The sequence below is a fragment of the Phocoena sinus genome, chromosome 5 (genome assembly GCF_008692025.1).
Source record: "Phocoena sinus isolate mPhoSin1 chromosome 5, mPhoSin1.pri, whole genome shotgun sequence".
NCBI lineage: Eukaryota > Metazoa > Chordata > Mammalia > Artiodactyla > Phocoenidae > Phocoena > Phocoena sinus.
The window spans coordinates 43,561,368-43,587,260 of NC_045767.1; the positions used below are offsets into that span (position 1 = coordinate 43,561,368).

Below are 25,893 nucleotides of genomic sequence, written 5' to 3' on the forward strand. Positions count from 1 at the left end.
ATTTACACTTCAGAGCTCTCAGGTCTGATGCTAACCCAGCAGGACTGACCAAACCCATCCTGGATGGGAGTCAAGCCTGGCTCTTCTTTGATTAGACTGCCAATTCAAATGAGGGAGTGTATGTCCTCCTATTAGATAAATTAGGAGGTTTATTTAGAAGGGAGTTGGTATTCAGCCCTCCTTCTTTGAACATTTTCCTTAATTACAGAGGGAAAAGAAGTAGTTTTTAAAAGCGAAATATTCTGCTGCTACTAAACTGGGATTCTTTTTTAGAGACCATTAAAGATAGAGAAATGCAAAAAGATTAGATATTGTGCAAAGAACAAAGTTAAACCTCAAATGAGAAAGATTGCAATTTAATACCTCGTAAGAAGTAACTAACCCAAAACTGAAAAATGAAAATTCCAAATGAGACATTGCAGGTAAAACATAAACAATATTATGTAGTTTGCCTAAGCATAATAGCAAAGTAAGTTTAGGGTTGCTGAAAGCTGTTCCAACAGCCTCCATCCATCCTTCCTTCCTTCCTTCCTTCCTTCCTTCCTTCCTCCTGCCTTCCATCCTACCTTTCCTCCTGCCTTTCTTCTTTTCTTTTTAATTCTTTCCGTCCTCAACTGAGTCTACTATATTCTTAGTTGTGCTAAACTCTGGAAACTCAGAGGTAGCAACATTCAAACTTGGCCTTAGAGAGACTTTGTGCCTAGTGGGGGGAGACAGAAATGTCATCAAGTGTTAAAGGCACAGTGATTAGAAGTCAACACGCATTCCCAGGGACATATGTGTAGCTGCCTCCTCTTGTTTCAACACTGCACACTAATCTAAGGAATTTAGCATAATTCCAACCTCCTTGTTAATCCCAACATGATAAAACTATCACTTTCCCCTTCCACTATTCTCAGCCATTTTTCACAGAAGCATTGGTCCCCTACTGTGTAATGAGCACTGCGGTAGTCAGCACTCTTTGGGTTGCAAGGGACAGAAACCCACTGCAAACTAGCTTAAGCAAAGAGAGAACTTGGTGGCTTACAAAATTGGGAAGGATCTGGAGATAAATCACAACATGAAGGAGGGGCTTTAGGAACTAGGACTCTGGGACCGGGGACTCTGTGCCAGCAGGTCTGTCTCTCTGCCTCTCTTTCTCCTGGTTCTCCTTGAATGTTGACTGGTCTCATTCTCTCCTGTTGTAGGCAGGCCAGAATTCTCCATGTGTTAGGACCCTTGATAACCTAAGCTTAGAAATTCCAGAGGAAAGGGATCATATCTTTCCCCAAGGTTCACATTATCAACACCAAGGACAAACTAGTCAGTTTTAAGTGGGACATATGCCCCCTCACCAACCTCATGTCCTAGAGACATACCCAGAAGATGGAGAACGAGAAATCTTCCCAGAGAAGACCAGAACAACAGCTATAGAATCTACTGCAGGCTCTGGGCTGGATTCAGGTTCTGTTGCTATTATTTTCCCAGGACAAATATAGAAACTTTTATTTTAATTCCACCAATGATTGTTCTTTTTCTGTCCAACCTTAAAAATTCTGTCTCCATCGGCAAGCAACTCTGAACACACTGAGAACATCAGCAGATAACCCATGTGCATCACCTCTGATAGTTTGCGTTTTCAGTTTTCCACTGAAGACTGAAGAATCAAATCAATTTCAAAATTAAAATAATATACCTTGTAAATATTATTTATTTTTAGGAGAAAGTTTTGTACTGTTTTCATGATAGTTTTCAGAAAAGAAAACAGATACAACAGAAAGAAAGACAAGAGACTAGGGGTCTTTCTCCCTAATAGGAAGAGAGCTGGGGGTCTTTTGAGCAGTCTAACCCAATGCCCACCAGGAGTCCTGGAAGCTTTTTCACTTGGTTGAGCTGAGCGGAAGGCAGAGACCAGCAGCAATCACTTAAACATGGGCTAATGAAGATTTGGGGGAGGAGGTACAAAGTACAGCTGACCTAGGTAACATTAGGACCATACTACTGACATTACTTACTCATACCAAGAAGAGTACAAGATGGAACCTGAGGGCCACACCCTGAGCGACTTCAGAACTCTGCAACCCATGGTAAGAGGAACAGCAAAGCAAGGACCAGCAGGAGCCAGACAATTAGAGAGGAATTTTCCGTCAGGTCTGTGGATTGATGTTTAGTGGTACACACCTTTGTGAGGTGGGAATTTTAAAATTCATCCAGGTGGTCAGTGTGACAGTAAGACACAGAGTCACCACATGCAGATTAAAAGCCTCTAACACGAATGCAGGTTATAACTGGATACTTTTGCTTGAATGAAAGAAAAGAGATGGGCCTCCATTGTTGCGGTGTGAAGTGTAAGGATATTAATGTCAAAATTAGGACTTTCATAAGGTACAAAATATTGGAATATGACCCCTGTAGGGATGGGCTTTCCTCCCTGTAAATCCAAATGGAGGTTCAATTCAGCATATTTTGGAAGGTACTGAGGTATAGTCAATGCATTCTTATTCAAGCATAGCATACTTGTAAACACATCCCAGTTTACAAGAACATTTTTAAAAAATAAAAAATCTATAGGTCTTCTCATCAAAAAGACAATGTTATTTTACAGAAAAAACTTGTTCTTTTATAAAACATAGGGTACAGGCGTCCTGTAGGAAATCATAAGTTCTAAATATACATTAATTGTCTACTAATTTGAGGGAAAATAAGTATGAAATTGAATGTCTAAAAGGAAATATACTCATATATCCTTACTCGTGAATACTGGTACAAAGCAGGCAACAAGACAACCCAACAACAAATTTACTGGTAAATGAAGACTCATGTGTATATGCTTTACTGTAAGTGCAACTACTGGTACTATTTCAATGACTAATAGTAACTGAAAAGGAGATCACACTATATAACAAATGAGAATACATTTTTGGACATGTATACTTGTACATACACACAGTGTGACCTGTTTTCCATACTTAGTCTGATGGGGAGAACGTTAGGATCTTGTGATGTAGGATTCTAACTCTGGAGCCCCCTCTTCCAGTTTCCATCCCTCCCTCTGCACATCTCAGACTTCATCCTTCCTGCCCCAAGTTATAAAGATCACACCCCATTTTTCCCTTTTCAATCTATTGCTGCTCGCAGACAGGCCTCACTATGTTGTAGACAACCAAAAATCTCTACGGAATTGTTGCAGGAAGGGGGACCCCTTCCAGGGCCCAAGCATGGGCTCTTGTCTAATGGCCAGCAGTTCCCTAACAGAATGAACCAGGTGATATGCGTGAAGTGCTTTATATGATGCCTAGTGACCTACAAAATGCCAACTGGATCTTTTTCCTCAGCCTCCCATTTGTACGATAAAGAGATAGAGGCACGGAGCTGTGTAGTGACTTGCCCAAGGTTCCAGAGCAAGTTAGAGGTGGAGCCCCAGCTAGAATCCAAGGCTTCTGACCCCAGTTCAGCATCTTTACATAATACCATGAAGACGAATTAAATGAAGAGATTCCTGAACACGTTACCCGCAATTAACATCGGATAGATGCTTCACTTCTGACTAGGATATTTGCAGCTTCCAATTTACCTCATAACTTATAAATAATACCTTTGGTCCACATAATCTTTTCTAGATAACATAAATAGCTTCCAAAAACTCCTCTCTGCAAAGGGGAGGATGGAGTGAAGTGTGTCAAACCCCACATCCTGACTGTAGTCAATGTCTATGACAAGGAGAGAACATGAAGACACAAAATCAAAAAGGTGTCCTCCCCACCTTGGAGCTCTGCAACCTCCAAAACTAGATTCACCTACGAGCAGCAGTGATCAACATCGAATATCTTGATGAGTTTAAGGAAGAAAAACAGAGATTTATCTGACACACTGTATACCAAGTGATCCAGGAAAGTCCCAGTGGAAATTTCCACTCCTGTTTTCTACACACTCAGCTGCCCCAACTATCTCTTCCTCTGTTATTTTGCAGACTGACTTTCTTCTTCCCAGGAAAACTAGGTGCCAGCCTGAAGCTCAGTTCAGTATGTTAGTCTCTGGCTGTTGTCTACAAACTAAAAACTTCTCCACGTGGAGAGTATATCTATGATCCAAATAATGATCAGTTTGGATTAGAATCTATGCTTCTCTCATTAAAAGAATTTCAAGGTCACCAGCTGCAAAGCCCAAGATTTCCAGGAAATGGGGTAGTCGCATGACAAAGATTAGGGCTATGACTCAGTAGAGATAAACCCTAAAAGACCTAGGAAAGCAAGATTGAAATGATTTCTTTTCTCACTCCTTGTCCTTCATTTTACTTTTCAAGTGTTCAGAAAAGGGCAGGCCCCTAAAACCCCAGGGAACAGGGAATGGAGCAAGGTTCTCCTGGCTTGATTAGCGTAGGAAATATTTTGCATCTGACTTTTCCTATTGCACATCAGATCAGTATCTAGGAAGTGCTTTAACTGTGTTCCCCCTACACTCTGCTCTCTTTGGCAGGCAGTAAAATACATCCACAGAAGTCAGCATTTGATTGGATCTGGAGACCCTCCTGGAAATTTCCAACTGGACATTGATATTTCGGGGTTAATCTTCACACATCATCCCTGTTTTAGCCGAGAGCATGTTTTGGCAGCCAAACTGGCCCAGTTATATGACCAGTACCTTGCAAGACACCAGAGACACAAGGCACAATTTCTTACCGACAAGGTACCCGTGATCTCTTCCATGCCAATTGTTGAGGGGGTTGGTTCTCCTGAGGAGCCCAAACAACAAAAATACCTTCTAGCAGCAAATGCTCGTGTGCTTCCTTCATGTTCCCTCTGTCTAGGATGTGATGCGTTGACCTACCTAGAGGCAAAAGAAAGGATACGACCATGTACATTTAACCTGTACAAATTCAGTGGCACACACTTGGTTGAAAGAACGATTCCTGCAAACAGAGCAAGGGATCTCGCCCACCGGCAGTGGGTAGCTGTGTCTTGCTTATGTGATCTCATATGATGAGACCATTCATGCCCTGAGAATCTCTGTGTCCTTAGAGACATTCTCATTGTTATATGTAACTTACCCATACATGGTACCTAAACAAAAGTCAGTTGTTTCAACTGATGCATAAGGAAATGTCTATCCTTGGATGTCTATTTTGGATTTACTTCTGATGTGACACTGTCCCGTGGAATCTCCATGGGTGGTTTTGACTATAGACAACTTTTGCCCTGACTTTAAAACCTTACTACCCAAATAAGAGATAACTCCACAATATCTCCTCCTATAGGTCTATAATTTTATGCTCTCTTTATATCACAAGAATGTCATTATATGTCCAGGCCCCAGAGAGACCCCCACCCCACCTTGAAAGAAAACTTGTTTCTGAGACAGTAAAAGTAGCATCTGTCATGAGCAGCTGGATCTGGGCCACAGAACAAGGATGGACACACACAGTTCTTTATTATTCCTTTTTTTTTTTTTTTTTTAATAGAAGCAATAGCTCTCTGTCAAAATTCACTTCAGTGAAAGCATGGAGATGGCTGGACGCTTGCACATCCCTTCACAGGTTGCTGACATCATTTTGCCCTGGAGAAGTGGGTGGGTCCAAGCACATCACTTGTAGTAAGGAGTAGAGCTTCTAACTCAGATCTTGTATCCATATCTTTTCTAGCTCCAAGCTCTAAGAAATGCTGTTCAGATGGGCCTTAATCCAGCAAAAACTCCTAAGTCTCTTGAAACAACCCAAAAAACCATCAATGAGTATAAATCTGAAATTCGGTGAGTAAAATCTATAACTACTGCTTTTTTTCCCCTGTACACATTGAGAGTTTATTTTTTCAGAGTTTTTCTGCATGCACTGAATACATTAAGCCAAATGAAATAACGATATATGTCGATCATATTATCACCAAATTTAAGTCCAAGAAATGAATGAAGACGGGAGGGCGCACAGGGGGAATAGGGTAACTTGCACACTCTGCTAGTGTAAACAAATATTGCTACAGCCACCACTTCAGACAGCAGCCTGTCCAGAGACGAGCAAGGAGTTGAAAATGCCAGCAGACTAGGACCTGGCAATTCTGCTTCAGACACATGTACTCCAAGGAGCTGTGTGCGCATGTGCACCGGACATGTGTGCAAGCATTCCACAGCATCACTTACGAGAGTAAGAAGCTAGAGATAACCCCACACCAGAATGAACCCATCTGCTTCAATCTTTAAATGAACGTCCCTCCCACAGTTAGAAGGACCGAATTAGATCTGCGTATATCATGGATAAAATAGTGTTGAATAAAAAAATCAGTTGTAAGAGGAGACTTGCTGTGTGATACAGGTCACAAGCCCTAAAGAACATGTGAAACAATACTCATGTGTTCCAGGTACGCACATGTGTGTTACATACAGACGGAAAAGACACACGTGCCAGTTTCTTCCTCCAGGGAGGGAGAGAAGGGGATGGAATGGAGAGGTCTTCAAATGGAACTCTAACATTGCAAAACAAACAAACAAAAATTCTGAGTAAATGGGAAAAAATGTTAGTAAGTGTCATATTATTTATTATATGTGCTCTTCTATATCTTGAAATTTTTCATAATTAAAATTCAAAAATTAAAACCCTGATCATTGCCAAACAATAAGGAAACATACAATATAGAATGTGAACATTTATTCTAGAGTCCTATTTCTCAGGGAAAATCATGGGTAACAGTTTTTTGCTAGTTCTTCCACATATATATACATGTGTATATATATATATATATATATATATATATATACACACAGATGTGTTTATGTGTATATATTTTACTTTTTTAAAGAATCACATTGCATTTACCACCTTGCAACTTGCTTTTTTATGTAAAATGCATCTGAGACCTTTTCCTATCATAGTACATCTAGGTCTATATCATTGTTTAAGAGCTGACATTTATATAGATTTTACATTCCCCATTAATAGGTGTTTGTATTATTCCTATTTTTTATTACTTTAAATTGTACTCTAACACTCCTATATGTATATATTTGTGTACCTGTATAAGTATTTCCACAGAATAAATTCTTAGAACAGGAATTAATAAATCAAGGGGTTTATCTTTTTTAATTTTTATTGGAGTATAGTTGATTTACAATGTCGTGTTATTTTCTGCTGTACAGCAAAGTGCATCAGTTACACATATACATATATCCACTCTTTTTCAGATTGTTTTCCCATATAGATCATTACAGAGTATTAAGTAGAGTTCCCTGTGCTATCCAGTAGGTCCTTATCAGTTATCTATTCAAGGAATTTAAATGTATACTTCTCTCCTCACAATCTGTCCTTGAGTTGGAAATTCTCCTACCAAAGTGAAAATTAGTGATTTTCACTATACTATATACTATAGTCACTATACTATATACTATAGTTGTAAAAGTGTGAGGAGTATGTTTAAAAATGAAAATTCTTATTTATGTTAAAAGAAAAGCACATTGCCTCCTCCTCGTGAAAGTAATTTTTGTTTTAGTATACACTGAGTAAGAAAAAGTGACAAAAAGCTACTCTGGATACAATGAAGGTTTGATATGGAATTGCATTTATTAATCAGTATTTGAGAAACAGTAGCAGAATCGTGTGTGAGTCCTACAGACCATGCCAGGTGAACCCATGGATCGCAGACCCATTGCAAACATCCTGCCACCCCTGGAGATGGGAAACCACTGAGATTCAGCATTTCTGATGCAGTGAAAGAGTGGATTTTAGTCCTTTACTGACTTTTCACATGGTGGAAAAGCAAATTCTAAGCAGATGGTCTGTTCCTGGATATCTCATCAAGCGGACCTGTTCCCTGCAGCCCCCTGGGAGCTGCTAATGAGCCAGCTGCCTTGGAGCCCACCCCTGGGTATCTGATAGGTCCCAGGTTGGGGCAGCTAACCTCAGCCAGTGACGCATTTTCCATCTTATTTTCCGTAAGCGGCATCATGACCACATTGCTCATCCTCTGCACTGGAACCAGGCTGTATTAAGAAAGGAAACATGGGTGTTCGTGCAATACAGGGGAACACTTTATTTAACCCTCTCCTGGATCTTCACCCTCACATATGCTCAATCTTGAACAAATAACAAGTCTAGGATCTCAGATCCCCATCCAGCAACCACTTTATCCCCGTATTTCCCTTCACAGCCAAACTTCTGGCAAGTATTTACTAATAAGTATTTTAAATGTAAATTTGGTAAGTACTGCTGTCTCTACTCCCTCCCCTCCCCTTCACTGTCCAGTCTAGCCTCTTTCCTGCGCCCACCTTTGCCCTGAGGCTGATCTTGCCACAGTCCTGGGGAACCTCCGTGTTGCTAAGCAGAAGGGGACCTCTCAGGCCCCTTGGTACTTGGCATTGGGCGCTGTCCCCACAGGGTGCCACACACCACCCTCTCTCAGATGCCCTCACCCCTCTTCGGCCACCTGTCCTTCCCACTATCCTTTGCCTAATCTTCCTTCTTTGCCCAGCTTCTAAATGTTCAGAGTTCCTCCCAGGATTTTTTTGTTTTTAATCTTTTGTTAATCTGCATTTTCTCCTGAGATGAATCCAGTCCTGTGGTTTTAAATATCATCTAGATGCCAATGTGGCGCCCAAAGTTTCACCTCTGGGCTGGACTCCTTTCCACACTCCAGACCCCATCTACATCAGGCTTCAGAAAAGTGTTACCCTTGGGTGTCCCTGGTGGCGCAGTGGTTGAGAATCTGCCTGCCTATGCAGGGGACACGGGTTCGAGCCTTGGTCTGGGAAGATCCCACATGCCGCGGAGCAACTGGGCCCGTGAGCCACGGCTACTTGAGCCTGCGCGTCTGGAGCTTGTGCTCCGCAACAAGAGAGGCCACGATGGTGAGAGGCCCGTGCACCGTGATGAAGAGTGGCCCCCGCTCGCCACAACTAGAGAAAGCCCTCGTACAGAAGCTAAGACCCAACACAGACAAAAATAAATAAATAGATTTAAAAAAAGAAAAAGAAAAAGAAAAGTGTTACCCAGCTCCCTAATCATAGTTGCCTTTTCCTCTTCCTCCATAGTCTGGCAACAATCTGTAATTAAATATTCTTTCGTGATTCTTTGCTTCTCTAGCTCATAGGTCAAATTTTACTTGCTAAGCGTTCTTTTTAGCATTTCTGAGAAACTATCTTGTCAGGGACTAAAAAAGGAAGTAGAAAATATATCAGAAAGGCTTAAGGTGTCATATAACTCAGTAAAATAATTTTATATTGCAGTTTTTTTTAAAGGAGGCCGGGGAGATAGCTGCTAAAGGCATAAGAGAAGAACAGACCACTAGGTAATGACAGATAATATTTGTGGACCACTTACCAGATGTCAGACATGATTCTAGTATTAATTAACTCGTTTACTCCTCCCAACAACCCTGTGAAATAAATTCTGTTATCATCTCTACTTACAGATAAGGCATGGAGAAGTAAATAGTTTGCCCAAGGCCGGCTAGAACCAGGATTTAAATCTGGGTATCTTGTTTCCCACATCTGTGCCCTTAACCAGAATGCTTTACTGCTCCTCAAGAAGAATGTTTCTTATTCTAGTTCATTGCCTCCTAGCTTTTCTAAGGTCTTCCGAGAGTCCCAAATCTTGGCTACCCAGCCACTAACTGGCCATCAGCTTCTACCAGCTTCCTTTTCCATGACACCAACTGAATGATCAGAAACCTAGACCTCTGTGTTTCTCTGCACCATCTCCAGACTAAGTCATCACAAGTACAACCAACTTCCAGACACAGGCCTTCCTTCTGGAGTTCAGGAGGTGATGATTCATGAAACACTGTGGCTATGGTTCCCTGGGGCACTCTGTCAGTCATTTATCTATGCGTCTGTCTCCTGAGCCAAGCTATAAACTCCCTGAGAACAGAGACACCTACTATCTCTTAGGAACACTTCTGAATCCCCTGGAATGACACCTGATACTTGCCCAAGAAAAAAAAAATCTAATTAATTAACTAACTAATGGCATAATAGAGTACATTTGGGCTCTGGACTTGGCTATTATTTGTAGAGGGGGCTTAAAGTAAGGCAGTAAATAATTCCCAAACACTTTAAATAATATCAATCACAATGAAAGCATTTTCAAAAGAAGCCTCTTCAAAGCAAGCCAAAAATATCGCTAATCTAGTCAGCACTGAAAACTCACCAAGGGATGTAGTAACATTACTTCATCTCCTAAACGTAGGACTGGTGATTAGTGTTAACACAGGCAGACTTTAATATACTTATTAACTGGGACAGCAACATACTTTCCTGTTTATCATAGATTAGTCCATGAGAACTACGTTTACTGGGCCCCTTATTTTCATAACTTCAAAAGTGGCTGTTTAAGATTGCACAGTATTAATGAGAATTTTAAACGGTAATTTAGTTTAATTGGAGTCAGATTCTACTAGAGAAAACAAAATCAAATAACCTATAAAAATAGACCAGCATCCTACTGACTTCAAATTTGCATTCATATTTTTGGTTTTCTAGTACTAAAGAAATATCGTAGCTGTGAAATTAACTATACAATCACTATAGCATTATTAGTTGCTTTTCCTAATTTGCAAACACATCTAAATAACTTTTAAATATATATCCATGTATTATATCTTGTAGGCAAACAAGAAAACTGCGTGATGCTGAACAAGAAAAAGATCGAACATTGCTTAAGGCCATCATAAAAGTCTGGAAAGAGATGAAATCCCTTCGAGAGTTCCAGAGGTTTACAAATACACCCTTGAAACTTGTTTTGAGAAAGTAGGCTTTTTTCAAAAATTGTTTTATTGGGTTATATCATGCATAGGGGAAAATGTATTAAACATAGATGCAATTTTTAAAATAATTTTTAAAATAATAATTACAAATGAATAACCATGTGCAACTCCCCAAGTTAAGAGCTAGAACATTACTAGTATCTGAGCATCCCCCATGCTCCTAACCCCAATTACATCTCCTCCGTCCCAGAAGTAACCATTTTCTGGACTTTTATGACCAGTGTTTCCTTGCTTTTAGTTAATAGCTTTGCCATCTATGTGTAATCTCTAACACTTAGTCTAATATTGCCTGTATCTGACTTTTCCATAAGTGAAAGTATATTGTGTGTATGCTTTAGTGAACACACACCTGTTTCTTTTCTTCAATACCACTGGAGATTCATCTCCTTTTCGGCACACAGTTGTAGTTAATTCTCTTTGCTTTATAACACTTCATTATATGAATATAACAAAATTTGTCTATTTTACTGTTGATGGACATTTGAGTTGATTCCATTTTTCAGCTGTTATAGACAGCACTTCTTTTTTTTTTTTACATTTTAAAAGAATGAATTTTATTTCTCAAAATTGTTATAAAAATGTTACTCAGTTTTCAAGTACAATTCATCATTTCTTAAGTGCCCACTCTGTCATGCATTGTGCTAGACTCTTGAGCTACACTGATGAAGGAGATAAACATCATCTCTTTCCTCCCAGAGCTTCCGGTTTGGGAGTGAAGGGGACACAGACAATAAAATCAGACAGCACTTCTATAGATGTTTTTGTATGTGTCTTTTTAGGGTACATGTGCCTAAGTTTTCCAGAAATATACCTGGAAGTGGAATTGTCGAGTCTTAGGAGATGTGCTTCTCCAAATACTTATATGCTGGTTGCAGACACTTTTCCAGAGTGTTTGTGCTGACTTTCAGTTCGACCAGTGTTCCCATGGGTCCATGTCACCCATATCAGCCAAATCACCTGATGTTGTCAAATATTAACATTTTGCCAATCTGATGGCATGTTTTAATTTATATTTCTTATGCATGAATTGGCCATTTTGAATTCCTCTTTTTCAAAGTGTCTGTTCAAGACTTTGCCAATTTTTGAACTGGATTGTTTGTCCTTTTATCTTTTCCATAATTTGTAGAAGTTTGGTATATATCCTGAACATGAGACCTTTGTCGACGTGTGTTGCAGAAATCTTCTGTAGTTGTCTTTTTAGTAGTTTGCTGCTTTTTGAAGAATGGTAATTCTTAATTTTAAAGAGATAGAATATATTAGTCTTTTCTTTTCTGATCAGTGCTTTTTGTTTGAAGAAATCCTTCCCCTGAATCAAGTAGATATACTACTATATTGTCTCCTGTAATCTTCATATTAATGAAGATTAATCTTTCAAATTCACCTTTAATCTATTTGGAATTGATCTTTGTGTGTGGTGTGGAGAAAGTATGCTTGGATAATATTTATGCAGCTGAACTGACTAGACTTTGGTACATAATTAAGAGTACTGTTATCACAACAAAACCATGTTCTGCATATTAATTCAAGAGCATCTCTGCTGCTGGTTTTGGTCCCTTCCTGTTTGTTTCATCTGCATAAGTGATGTGCCCATACATCTACGTGAAAAGTGACATATGAGGGCAATTATCTGATACTGTGCTTTGAAAACAGTCAGTTTTTAGCCAAAGATAGTCGCAAATTGTGATGCTGGGGGGTTGTAATTATCATAAAACTGAGAAAACATTCTGCAGTTTCCAGGACAAACACAAGACTGTGCTTTATGAGGGCAGGGATCTTGTCACCACTGGGTATCTGGTCCCAGACAGCACACCTGCCACGTAGTATCTGCTCAATTAATATAAAATATATAATATAATATAAAAACAAGTTCAGTTAGTCTGTCCCACAGAAATCGTGGATGTCTTCCAGAAATCCCAGTGTTTTGGCTTCCATATTCCATCTTCCAGGCCATCCCTTCCATCCAGAAGCAGAACATAAATAGTCACAAGATTGTTTTCTCCTTCCTTCCTTAAGTTTAGGATAAACAAAAATTTATAGGAAATTTACCGTTAAGGTCATCTCTAGGTTACAAACTTCCTTTTTTTGATACTTCACATCCCTTCCACCCACAAGTAGCTGTGTCCTAAATTCTTTTGAAGTGCCCTTTCTTCACATTCTTGATTCATCTAGCTACCTTACGATACAGCATTATTTCTTCCTGCAAAAATATTTAAATTTCAACTAGTTTATTCATGCCTCTGATTAACAAGGAGGAAAGCGAATGAATGTATATCAGAGACGGAACATAACTTGGGGGCCAAATTTCTCTGATGTTTATAAATTTCAGGTGTTTCCCAAGTGATTTCTTCAGTAGTAGCTTTGTAAGAGTCTGCGCCTTGGGGGCCTGTTAACTGCTAACCCACCAGGCCACACGTGTACATATGCAAACGTTGGTCAGCTCTAGGCGCTTGACTAACTTTCTCTAAAAAGGAGCTGGAACTTTAAGAGGGCAGAACCTGCAGGCCAGACCATACTGATCGCATTAGGAGATAAGCACAGGGGATGGGTTGAAACAACTCTGAAGTGCTGGGTGGGATGTGCTGGATACCATGCTTGCCCTCCCCCACCCTCCTGGGGAGTCACACTGCCCATCCGCATGTAAGGGCTCTGCAAAGCCCTTCACAAAGCAACGTGGAAACTTCACATTTGTTCAATCTCGTGTTGATTTGGCCACAGCACCCTTTTTTTTTTTGTAGGGCACCTCATAGAACCAGAACTCTACAGAACACACTGCGGGAAGCACTGCTCTGGGTCAGGCTGAACGTTAATGCACTGTCAGCAGAATCATCAAAGAAAAATTCAAATTGTCAATTCAAAGTCAAAAAAGTAGCTTCAGGGATTTGGTAGCAGCATAATGAAGGGGTTCCTCAGAGACGGGAAGAATTAAAGTAACTACAATGAAACTGCTGCCTCTGTCAGCTGAGAATTTGCAGGCACTGTGTCAGGGTGCCATCTGGATCATCTAACCCAGCGTGGCTTTGTGGCTTAGTGTAAATAGATTGGGCTCATATTCCAGCTCTTCCATTCACCAGCTGTGTGTTCTTGGGAAAGTTACTTAACCTCTCTGTGCTGAAGTCTCCTAGTGTATAAAATGCTGAAGGTAACAGTATCTGCCTCACACGGTTGTGAGCTCACCTGTGCAAAGCTTTTAGGAGAGGAGCTGCCACAGAGCAAGCCCGATACAGGTATTTGCTGCTATTTTTACTCTATCACTTAATTTCAAGAAATAACTAAGGTGCTATAAATTATTTTAAAGGGAAAAAGTTGACCAGAAAGCTGATGAAGAAGCATATGAAGCAGAAATTCAGGCTGAGATAAGTGAATTGTTGGAAGAGCACATGGAAGAGTACGAACAGAAGATGGAGGAATACAGAAGTGCACAGCAGCGGTGGAAAGCCTGGAAGAAAGCCCAGGTCTGTAAACAGCCTTGAACAGAGCTGACCTGGGGGACAGGAAGGGTCTGGGTAGAGGCACCTTGAGACAGGAGGAGGGAAACTGGGCACGCAGACTGGGGTCCCCTGCCTGCTGTGCTCTGTCTCCCTCCCAGCCCCCTCGCTAGGGGACAAAAGGATGAGAGAATGAACTGATTAATGCACTTGTTGAAAAAGCCACCCAGCCTGCTGATACCAGAGAAAGTTTTTTCCAAAAACAGTTCTCTGTATCATCCTGTGGCTGTTTGAATGAACCAGCAATAACCTGGTAATCGCTCATGTGCCTGTCAAGCTCTGTGATACGTATTTTACTATTTTACGTGGCTTGCCCTATCTAATGTAGGGTATTGGTGCTTCTGGGCTTCCCCCAGAAAATTATATAACTTTATACATATGACCTTGCAAAACTGGGACAATAAGTAATAAGTAATCCAGGGACAATAAGTAATAGATCAGGGTGATCTGCAGTGTCAGTTGTATTCACAAGCTTTATTTTAATTTCAAGATGTATCCTTGGGACTTCCCTGGTGGTCCAGTGGTTAAGACTCTGTGCTTCCACCGTAGGGGGTACAGGTTCGATTCCTGGTTGGGGAACTCCCGCATGCTGCGTGTGCAGCCAAAAAGAGATGTATCCTTGGTCTTTAGAACCAATACTAATGAGCAGATGAATAGTTAACTTTTTTAAGCTCTCTCTAGGGACCAGGCACTGTGATACGTTCTTTCCAGACATTACCTCATTTCAAGAGACCTGGAAAAAGTTTCCTATAATTGTTCCCACTTTGTAGACGAGAAAACTGAGGCATGGAGAGGTCAAATGGCTTAGTGAGCTGCCTGAGTGCACACAGCTGGTTGAGGTGGAGCTGGGTTTGCATCCACGTCTATCTGATTCTGAAGACTATGCTTTTCAAAGAAATTCCAAAATTCCTGACATAAGGTTGCCTCTTACCCAACAGAGGGCCAAAAAGAAGAAAAACAAACAAGCAGTCGAAGAACGTCCTGATGAGATGAAGGAGTCAGATCCCGGGGAGGAGCCTGTGAAACCCGTCCCTCCAGAGCCCACAGATCGGGCTGTGATAGAGCAACAGGTGAGGGAGAGAGCAGCCCAGAGCCGGAGGAGGCCCGGGGAGCCCACGCTGGTCCCAGAGTTGAGCCTCGCAGGGAATGTGACACCCAACGACCAGTGTCCCAGGTGAGCAGATGCTCCAAACATGAATGAGGTTGACATGTGACACACACACTGCACCATGTGGAATGTACATCTCCTGACTGACATGGAATGATCAGGAGAATCATGAAGTCTCTGTAGATATTTATTAGGTTGGACGATATGAAATTGCAGGTATTTGTCCAGATTTTGGTGATTTCATATGGTTCACCCACGCAACGCATCACCATTGGCCACTCAGGAGCTCATTACTGGAAGCTGCCTGTAGAGGACACTCTGCACAGTGCCTGCCTGCATGGCTTCTGGTTTGGAGCCTTTATCTGTAACCTCAGTGTGTCTTTTTTGTCCACTGCTGGCACACCCCCTGTCCCTGGCACAGACACCCAGATCTCTCCTTGGCCCTTGATTTCAGCTGCTCCTAGGCCAGCTGCTGTCTTTGAAGGCCTCACAGAGCCTCCCAAAGGAATTGTGGATATTCCCTATAGTTTGAGATAAAGTCAAGGCCATCTGAGGCCATCTGAGGCCCTCCAGATCTGGTAGAATTACATCTCTAGTCATTTGTATGTGATCCCTAAAAGTTATATAACGTTTATAAATCTATACATATAATAAGTTCATAAACACACATATATATGTTCGTCCTTTTTTTAGAAATTTATAAGTTAATAAAAATATTTTAAGTTTGCTATTTATTTCTTTCCTATACTTTACAGAGATGGGTCTCAAAGTGTAACCCCAGGACCAGCACCATCAGCATCCCTGGAGAACTTGTTGGAAATTCTCAGGTTCTACTGAGACCTGCTGAATCAGAAATTCTGGGTTAGGGCCCAGAAAACTGTGTTTTCACAAGGTTTCCAGGTGATTCTGATGCATGTTAAACTATACTGTTATCTATTAAAGGAAATATATTGAAATAATTATTACCACCAGATCCCAGGCCTAATACTCCAGTACCCAGAAGACCTATCATGAACACAGGGAATATCTCAGACTTGAATCTTCACTACTCCACCATAGAAAGTGAGAAGTCAGCATCGGAGATATTAGGATGCAGGGGTTAACCAGGATGTCTTTATAAGACCCCACAATCTTCTTAGTTTCAAACTTCTATTAATATGCTAATAACTTACTTTTACACTGTAGCTTCCTGTGCATTTTCATGTGTTCTCTCAACTTCGTAGCATTCAGATGCTATACATAAGTAAACTGTTCCCCAGCACTAAATTAGCTACTTTCAGGCCACAAATACCATACCGTATAACTTTGTTATGAACATTCAAAATATGTGATTTTGAGCACGTTTTTTAAAGGGAAAATTGAGGCTTGATTTTACAGTCCTTTATGGTGAGTCCCATTTTGACCAAGAATGTATACCTCAGTCTGAAGTTTCTGAGTTTTCACTAGGCTTGGGGACTATAAACCAGATTGCCCCAAGCCAATGATTATAAGCCACCCTCTTCATCAGGCCATCAGGTCAAAGGGGGCCACGCAGAAGACAGTCTGTTTTAGGTCTGTTGGTGGCATGAGGTTGCAGTATTGGGAATAAGCCTTTAAAAAACCCTGAGTGAAGTCTTTGGGGGTCTTGGATATTTCTCAAGATTTGTTATTAAGTGTCTTTTATAGAAAAAAAAAAATTCAAGTCAACTGAGCAATTTCATGCCTGGGATGGGCCTAAATTATGGAGAGGTAGAAAGTTAAAACTACCCACTCAATTTAATGAGTACAGAATTTCTATTTGAGATGATGAAAACATTCTAGAGAAGGATGGTGGTGTTGGTTGCACAACACTGTGAATGTACTTAATGCCACTGAATGATATATACTTAAAAATAGTTACAATGAGAAGTGTTATGTTGTGTCTATACATCATAATATAAAAAAAAAAAACAACTACAACCCAAAAAACCCTGAGCGTGTTTTAGATTTTTATGTTCTAACCTTTAAATTTCCTTAACAAATTTGAGTTGCTATTGGCTTAACCAATAACTGGAATTTGTAGTGGGCATCTCTGCAAATATGTACAATAAAATTAAAGACCGCTCTTGAAGGTTTTGATTTTTTTAACTTCGTGGCTATAAGAATGATATGCTTCGAGGGACCTTCAAAATGGCAGAGGAGTAAAATGTGGAGATCACCTTCCTCCCCACAAACACATCAGAAATACATCTACATGTGGAACAACTCCTACAGAACACCTACTGAACGCTGGCAGAAGACCTCAGACTTCCCAAAAGGCAAGAAACTCCACACATACCTGGGTAGGGCGAAAGAAAAAACAGAGACAAAAGAACAGGGACAGGACCTGCACCTCTGGGAGGGAGCTGTGAAGGAGGAAAGGTTTCCACACACTAGGAAGCCCCTTCACTGGTGGAGATGGGGGTGGCGGGGGGGAAGCTTCAGAGCCACAGAAGAGAGTGCAGCCACAGGGGTGCGGAGGGCAAAGCGGAGAGATTCCCGCACAGAGGATCGGTGCCGACCAGCACTCACCAGCCTGAGAGGCTTGTCTGCTCACCCACTGGGGCAGATGGGGGCTGGGATCTGAGGCTCGGGCTTCGGAGGTCAGATACCACGGACAGGACTGGGGTTGGCTGCCTGAACACAGCCTGAAGGGGGCTAGTGCGCCACATCTAGCCAGAAGGGAGTCCGGGAAAAAGTCTGGAACTGCCTAAGAGGCAAGAGACCATTGTTTCGGGGTGCGTGAGGAGAGGGGATTCAGAGCACCACCTAAACGAGCTCCAGAGATGGGTGCAAGCCATGGCTACCAGCGCGGACACCAGAGACGGGCATGAGACGCTAAGGCTGCTGCTGCAGCCACCAAGAAGCCTGTGTGCAAGCACAGGTCACTATCCACACCTCCTCTCCCGGGAGCCTGTGCAGCCCGCCACTACCAGTGTCCTATGATCCAGGGACAACTTCCCCAGGAGAACACAGGGCACACTTCAGGCTGTTGCAATGTCACACCGGCCTCTGCCGCCGCCGCAGGCTCGCCCGGCATCCATACCCCTCCCTCCCCCCGGCCTGAGTGAGCCAGAGCTTCCAAATCAGCCACTCCTTTAACCCCCTCCTGTCTGGGTGAAGAACAGACGCCCTCAGGCGACCTACAAGCAAAGGCCAACATTTAAATTTGGGGCCAAATGCAAAGATGAACCCCAGGAGCTGTGTGAACAAAGAAGAGAAAGGGAAATTTCTCCCAACAGCCTCAGAAGCAGCAGATTAAATCTCCACAGTCAACCTAATGTACCCTGCATCTCTGGAATACCTGAATAGATAATGAATCATTGCAAAATTGAGACGGTGGACTTTGGGAGCAGCTGTAGACTTGGGGTTTGTGTTCTGCATCTAATTTGTTTCTGGTTTTGTGTTTATTTTAGTTTAGTATTTAGAGCTTATTATCACTGGTAGATTTGTTTATTGATTTGGTTGCTCCCTTCCTTTTTTTTTTTATATATATTTTTTCCTTTTTCTCTTTTTGTGAGATGTGTACGCTTCTTTGTGTGATATTGTCTGTATAGGTTTGTTTTTACCATTTGTCTAGGGTTCTGTCTGTCCTTTTTTATTTTTTTAGTATAGTTTTTAGCACTTGTTATCATTGGTGGATTTGCTTTTTGGTTTGGTTGCTCTGTTTTTTCTTTCTTTCATTTTTTCTCTTTTTTATTACTTTTTAATTTTTTACTTTAATAACTTTTTATTTTATTTTATTTTATTTATTTCATTCCTTGTTTCTTCTTTTTTTCCATTTACTTCTAAGCCATGTGGCAGACAGGGTCTTGGTGCTCCGGCCGGGTGTCAGGCCTGTTCCTCTGAGTTGGGAAAGCCGAGTTCAGGACATTGGTCCATCAGAGAACACCTGGCTCCATGTAATATCAAACGGCAAAAGCTCTCCCAGAGATCACCATCTCAATGCTAAGACCCAGCTCCACTCAATGACCAGCAAGCTACAGTGCTTGACACCCTATACCAGACAACTAGCAAGACAGGAACACAACCCCCCCCCTTTAGCAGAGAGGCTGCCTAAAAGCATAATAAGGTCACAGACACCCCAAAACACACCACCGGATGCAGTCCTGCCCACCAGAAAGACAAGATCCAGCCTCATCCACCAGAACACAGGCACCAGTCCCCTCCACCAGGAAGCCTACACAACCCACTGAACCAACCTTAGCCACTGAGAGCAGACACCAAAAACAATGGGAACTATGACCTGCCCTGAGAATAGGTGACCCCAAACACAGTAAGTTAAGCAAAATGAGAAGACAGAGAAAAACCCAGTAGATGAAGAAGCAAGGTAAAAGCCTACCAGACCAAAAAAATGAAGAGGAAATAAGCAGTCTACCTGAAAAAGAATTCAGAGTAATGATAGTAAAGATGAGCCAAAATCTTGGAAATAGAATGGAGAAAATACAAGAAACGTGTAACAAGGACCTAAAAGAACTAAAGAGCAAGCAAACAATGGGGAACAACACAATAAATGAAATTAATAATTCTCTAGAAGGAATCAATAGAAGAATAACTGAGGCAGAAGAAAGGATAAGTGACCTGGAAGATAAAATACTGGAAATAACTACCACAGAGCAGAATAAAGAAAAAAGAATGAAAAGAATTCAGGACAATCTCAGAGACATCTGGGACAACATTAAACACACAAACATTTGCAATATAGGGGTCCCAGAAGAAGAAGAGAAAAAGAAAGGGACTGAGAAAATATTTGAAGAGATTATAGTGGAAAACTTCCCTAATATGAGAAAGGAAATAGTCAATCAAGTCCAGGAAACACAGAGAGTCTCATACAGGACAAATCCATGGAGAAACACACGAAGACACATATTAATTAAACTATCAAAAATTAAATACAAAGAAAAAATATTAAAAGCAGCAAGGGAAAAACAACAAACAACATGCAAGGGAATCCCCATAAGGTTAACAGCTGATCTTTCAGCAGAAACTCTGCAAGCCAGAAGGGAGTGGCAGGACATATTTAAAGTGATGAAAGGGAAAAACGTACAACCAAGATTATCCTACTCTATCTCATTCAGATTTGACAGACAAATTAAAACCTTTACAGACAAGCAAAAGCTAAGAGAATTCAGCACCACCAAACCAGCTTTACAACAAATGCTAAAGGAACTTCTCTAGGAAGGAAACACAAGAGAAGGAAAAGACCTACAGTAATGAAACAAAAACAATTAAGAAAATGGTAACAGGAACATACATTTCGATTACTACCTTAAATGTAAGTGGATTAAATGCTCCAACCAAAAGACATAGACTGGTTGAATGGATACAAAAACAAGACCTGTATATATGCTGTCTACAAGACACCCCCTTCAGACCTAGGGACACACACAGACTGAAAGTGAGGGGATGGAAAAAGATATTCCATGCAAATGGAAATCAGACGAAAGCTGGAGTAGCAGTTCTCATATAATACAAAATAGACTTTAAAATAAAGACAATTACAAGAGACAAAGAAGGACACTACATAATGATCAAGGGATCAATCCAAGAAGAAGACATAACAATTGTAAATATTTATGCACCCAACATAGGAGCAACTCAATACATAAGGCAAATGCTAACAGCCATAAAAGGGGAAATCAACAGTAACACATTCATAGTAGGGAACTATAAAATCCAACTTTCACCAATCGACAGATCATCCAAAATGAAAATAAATAAGGAAACACAAGCTTTAAATGATACATTAAACAAGATGGGCTTAATTGATATTTTTAGGACATTCCATCCAAAAACAACAGAATACACTTTCTTCTCAAGTGCTCATGGAACATTCTCCAGGATAGATCATATCTTGGGTCACAAATCAAGCCTTGGTAAATTTAAGAAAATTGAAATCATATCAAGTATATTTTCTGACCATAATGCTATGAGACTAGATATCAATTACAGGAAAAAAGTCTGTAAAAAATACAAACACATGGAGGCAAAACAATACACTACTAAATAAGTAAGAGATCACTGAAGAAATCAAAGAGGAAAACAAAAAATACCTAGAAACAAATGACAATGAAAACACGATGATCCAAAACCTATGGGATGTGGCAAAAGCAGTTCTAAGAGGGAAGTTTATAGCAATACAATCCTACCTCAAGAAACAAGAAACATCTCAAATAAACAATCTAACCTTACACCTAAAGCAATTAGAGAAAGAAGAATAGAAAAGCTCAAAAGTTAGCAGAAGAAAAGAAATAATAAAGATCAGATCAGAAATAAATGAAAAAGAAATGAAGGAAACAATAGTAAAGATCAATAAATCTAAAAGCTGGTTATTTGAGAAGATAAACAAAATTGATAAACCATTATTCAGACTCATCAAGAAAAAAAGGGAGAAGACTCAAATCAACAGAATTAGAAATGAAAAGAAGTGACAGCTGACACTGCAGAAATACATAGGATCATGAGAGATTACTACAAGCAACTATATGCCAATAAAATGGACAACCTGGAAGAAATGGACAAATTCTTAGAAAAACACAACTTTCTGACACTGAACCAGGAAGAAACAGAAAATATAAACAGACCAATCACAAGCAATGGAATTGAAACTGTGATTTAAAATCTTCCAACAAACAAAAGCCCAGGACCAGATGGGTTCGCAGGTGAATTTTATCAAACATTTAGAGAAGAGCAAACACCTATCCTTCTCTAACTCTTCCAAAATATAGCAGTGGGAGGAACACTCCCAAACTCATTCTACGAGGCCATCATCACCCTGATACCAAAACCAGACAAAGATGTCACAAAGGAAGAAAACTACAGGCCATTATCACTGATGAACATAGATGCAAAAATCCTCAACAAATACTAGCAAACAGAATCCAACAGCACATTAAAAGGATCATACACCATGATCAAGTGGGGTTTATCCCAGGGATGCAAGGATTCTTCAATATACACAAATCAATCAATGTGATAGACCATATTAACAAATTGAAGGAGTAAAACCATATGATCACCTCAATAGATGCAGAAAAAGCTTTGACAAAATTCAACATCCATTTATGATAAAAACTCTCCAGAAAGTAGGCATAGAGGGAACTTACCTCAACATAATAAAGGCCATATATGACAAACCCACAAGCAACATCGTTCTCAATGGTGAAAAACTGAAAGCATTTCCACTAAGATCAGGAACAAGACAAGGTTTCCCACTCTCACCACTATTATTCAACATAGTTTTGGAAGTTTTAGCCACAGCAAAAAGACAAGAAATAGAAATAAAAGGAATCCAAATCAGAAAAGAAGTAAAGCTGTCACTGTTTGCAGAAGATGACTTGATACCATACATAGAGAATCCTAAAGAGGCTACCAGAAAACTACTAGAGCTAATCAATGAATTTGGTAAAGTTGCGGGATACAACATTAATGCACAGAAATCTCTTGCATTCCTATACAGTAATGGTGAAAAATCTGAAAGAGAAATTAAGGAAACACTCCCATTTACCACTGCAACAAAAAGAATAAACTGCCCAGGAATTAACCTAGCTAAGGAGACAAAAGACCAGTATACAGAAAACTATAAGACACTGATGAAAGAAATTAAAGATGATACAAATAGATGGAGAGATATACCACTCTCTTTCTTGGATTGGAAGAATCAACATTGTGAAGATGACTATGCACCCAAAGCAATCTACAGATTCAATGCAGTCCCTATGAAACTACCAATGGCATTTTTCACAGAACTAGAACAAAAAATTTCACAATTTGTATGGAAACACAAAAGACCCCGAACAGCCAAAGCAATCTTGAGAAAGAAAAATGGAGCTGCAGGAATCAGGCTCCTGGACTTCAGACTATACTACAGAGCTACATTAATCAAGACAATATGGTGCTGGCACAAAAACAGAAATATTGATCAATGGAACAGGATAGAAAGCCCAGCGATAAACCCATGTACATATGGTCACCTTATTTTTGATAAAAGAGACAAGAATGTACAATGGAGAAAAGACAGCGTCTTCAATAAGTGGTGCTGGGAAAATTGAACAGCTACATGTAAAAGAATGAAATTAGAACACTCCCTAACACCATACACAAAAATAAACCCAAAATGGATTAAAGACCTAAATGTAAGGGCAGACACTATAAAACTCTTAGAGGAAAACATAGGCAGAATACTCTATGACATAAATCACAGCAAGGTCCTTTTTGACCCACCTCCTAGGGAAATGGAAATTAAAACAAAAATAAACAAATGGGACCGAATGAAACTTAAAACTTTTGCACAGCAAAGGAAACCATAAGCAAGATGAAAAGACAACCCTCAGAATGGGAGAAAATATTTGCAAATGAAGCAGCTGACAAAGGAGTAATCTCCAAAATTTACAAGAAGCTCATGCAGCTCAATACCAAAACAACAAACAACCCAATCCAAAAATGGGCAGAAGATCTAGATAGATATTTCTCCAAAGAAGATATATAGATTGCCAACAAACACATGAAAGAATGCTCAACATCACTAATCATTGGAGAAATGCAAATCAAAACTACAATGAGGTATCACTTCACACCAGTCAGAATGGCCATCATCAAAAAATCTACAAACGATAAATGCTGGAGAGATTGTGGAGGAAAGGGAACCCTCTTGCACTGTTGGTAGGAATGTAAATCAATACAGCCACTATGGATAACAGTATGGAAATTCCTTAAAAAACTAAAAATAGAACTACCATACAACCCAGCAATCCCACTACTGGGCATATCCCCTGAGAAAGCCATAATTCAAAAAGAGACATGCCGCAATGTTCACTGCAGCAATATTTACACCAGGACATGGAAGCAACGTTAAGTGTCCATCGACAGATGAATGGATAAAGAAGATGTGGCACATATATACAATGTAATATTACTCAGACATAAAAAGAAATGAAATTGACTTATTGAGGTGGATGGACCTAGAGTCTGTCATACAGAGTCAAGTAAGTCAGAAAGAGAAAAACAAATACTGTATGCTAACACATATATATGGAATCAAAAAAACAAAAAAAAAAAATGGTTCTGAAGAACCTAGGGGCAGGACAGTAATAAAGACGCAGACGTAGATAATGGACTTGAGGATACGGGAAGGAGAAGGGTAAGCTGGGATGAAGTGAGAGAGTGGCATGAACTTATATACACTACCTAATGTAAAATAGATAGCTAGTGGGAAGCAGCCACATAGCACAAGGAGATCAGCTCGGTGCTTTGTGACCACCTAGAGGGGTGCGATAGGGAGGGTAAGCGTGAGATGCAAGAGGGAGGAGATATGGGGATATATGTATATGTATAGCTAATTCACTTTGTTATAAAGCAGAAACTAACACACCATTGTAAAGCAATTATACTCCAATATAGATGTTAAAAAAAAAAAAAAAAAGAATGATATGCTTGCCTAGATACCTCCTATGTTCTATTGGGATTCAAATGACCTTTAACAATAAGGAACATTTCTTAATCCCATGCAGCCAGTGAGCAGTGACTCACCATTGGAAAATGTTAAGAAAAAGCTTGGATCTTGGAAAAGCAGAGTTGACCCAAATGCTACAATATGCTATTATATTTATAGGTTAAAACATCCTCCCCAAACATAAATCACTACTAGCCTTTATGGTCTGAACTCACTCCATTTAACAAATAATATAATTCTGTTTACTTTAAACTTTGGGATACAAATGTAAGGGTTGTTTGAAATAATTAAGGAGACCGTAGCACAGTGATGCTTTAGCACAGTTCTAAATCCCCTGTGGCCTTTTCAGGGCCTCTTATTTCATATCACACATACTATTTATTATATTAAGCACTGCAAGACCTATGACTGCCTTGGTTCAATGAAGGCTAAAGGGACTGAAGCTCCAGCTCCAGTGTATCTTATTCTGGTCAGTGCCCATTTGTCAAACACTCCAGTTATACTTAGTAAATGAATACTGACCCACCAGTGAATGGTCTCACTCTGCAGGGTGGAGGTCTTGCGAAGGGAGGATGTCAAGAGGCGCTCGCTGTATTTAAAGGTGACCTTCAACAACAAGGAAGTGTCCAGGACCGACAGTCGGCCACTTGGGGCTGACTTCCGTGTTCACTTTGGACAGATTTTCAACTTGAAAATATTCAACTGGCCGGAGAGTTTAACACTTCAGGTACATATTTTAATTATAGTCACTGTCCCAAGAATTTTGGGTCATCACAGGTGCGAGATGGTTTTAAATCATCCATTGGCTATGCTGGTGTCCTGATAGATTCTCAAGGGGAACAGAAGGTCAGCTCTTCCTGGGCACGTCTTAAGGTCTTGTCAGAAAAGATCTGTTACCCCACTTGGCTCCTAGAAATGCTGGCGGAGTAACAGGCCACAGTGATCAAGTGTGTGTCTCTAGATGAGGTGGGGGGATGAGGGAGGATGGGGGATGGTAGAGAGGTCTCTGGCTCATTCATCAGAGAACTTCAACGTCACGCTGTACCAAGATCCTAGCATAATATACCAGAGAAATCAACTTCTATAATCACAGGTGGTTATAATGGGGGGTTGGGGTACAGGTGCTAGGAT

At 40.4% G+C, this 25,893-nt stretch overlaps 1 protein-coding gene across 6 annotated transcripts in view; it reads left to right on the top strand.

The window, feature by feature from the left end:
- CC2D2A (coiled-coil and C2 domain containing 2A) overlaps window positions 1–25,893 on the top strand; it is a 138,016-nt gene that overhangs the window by 51,751 nt on the left and 60,372 nt on the right. For all 6 annotated transcript variants that reach the window (XM_032632685.1, XM_032632689.1, XM_032632690.1 and 3 more), the window contains 6 exons: window positions 4,456–4,665; window positions 5,618–5,724; window positions 10,564–10,704; window positions 14,017–14,173; window positions 15,145–15,380; window positions 25,312–25,489. In XM_032632685.1, the coding sequence (XP_032488576.1) occupies window positions 4,456–4,665; window positions 5,618–5,724; window positions 10,564–10,704; window positions 14,017–14,173; window positions 15,145–15,380; window positions 25,312–25,489 (1,029 nt within the window). The remainder of the gene's footprint in view (window positions 1–4,455; window positions 4,666–5,617; window positions 5,725–10,563; window positions 10,705–14,016; window positions 14,174–15,144; window positions 15,381–25,311; window positions 25,490–25,893) is intronic.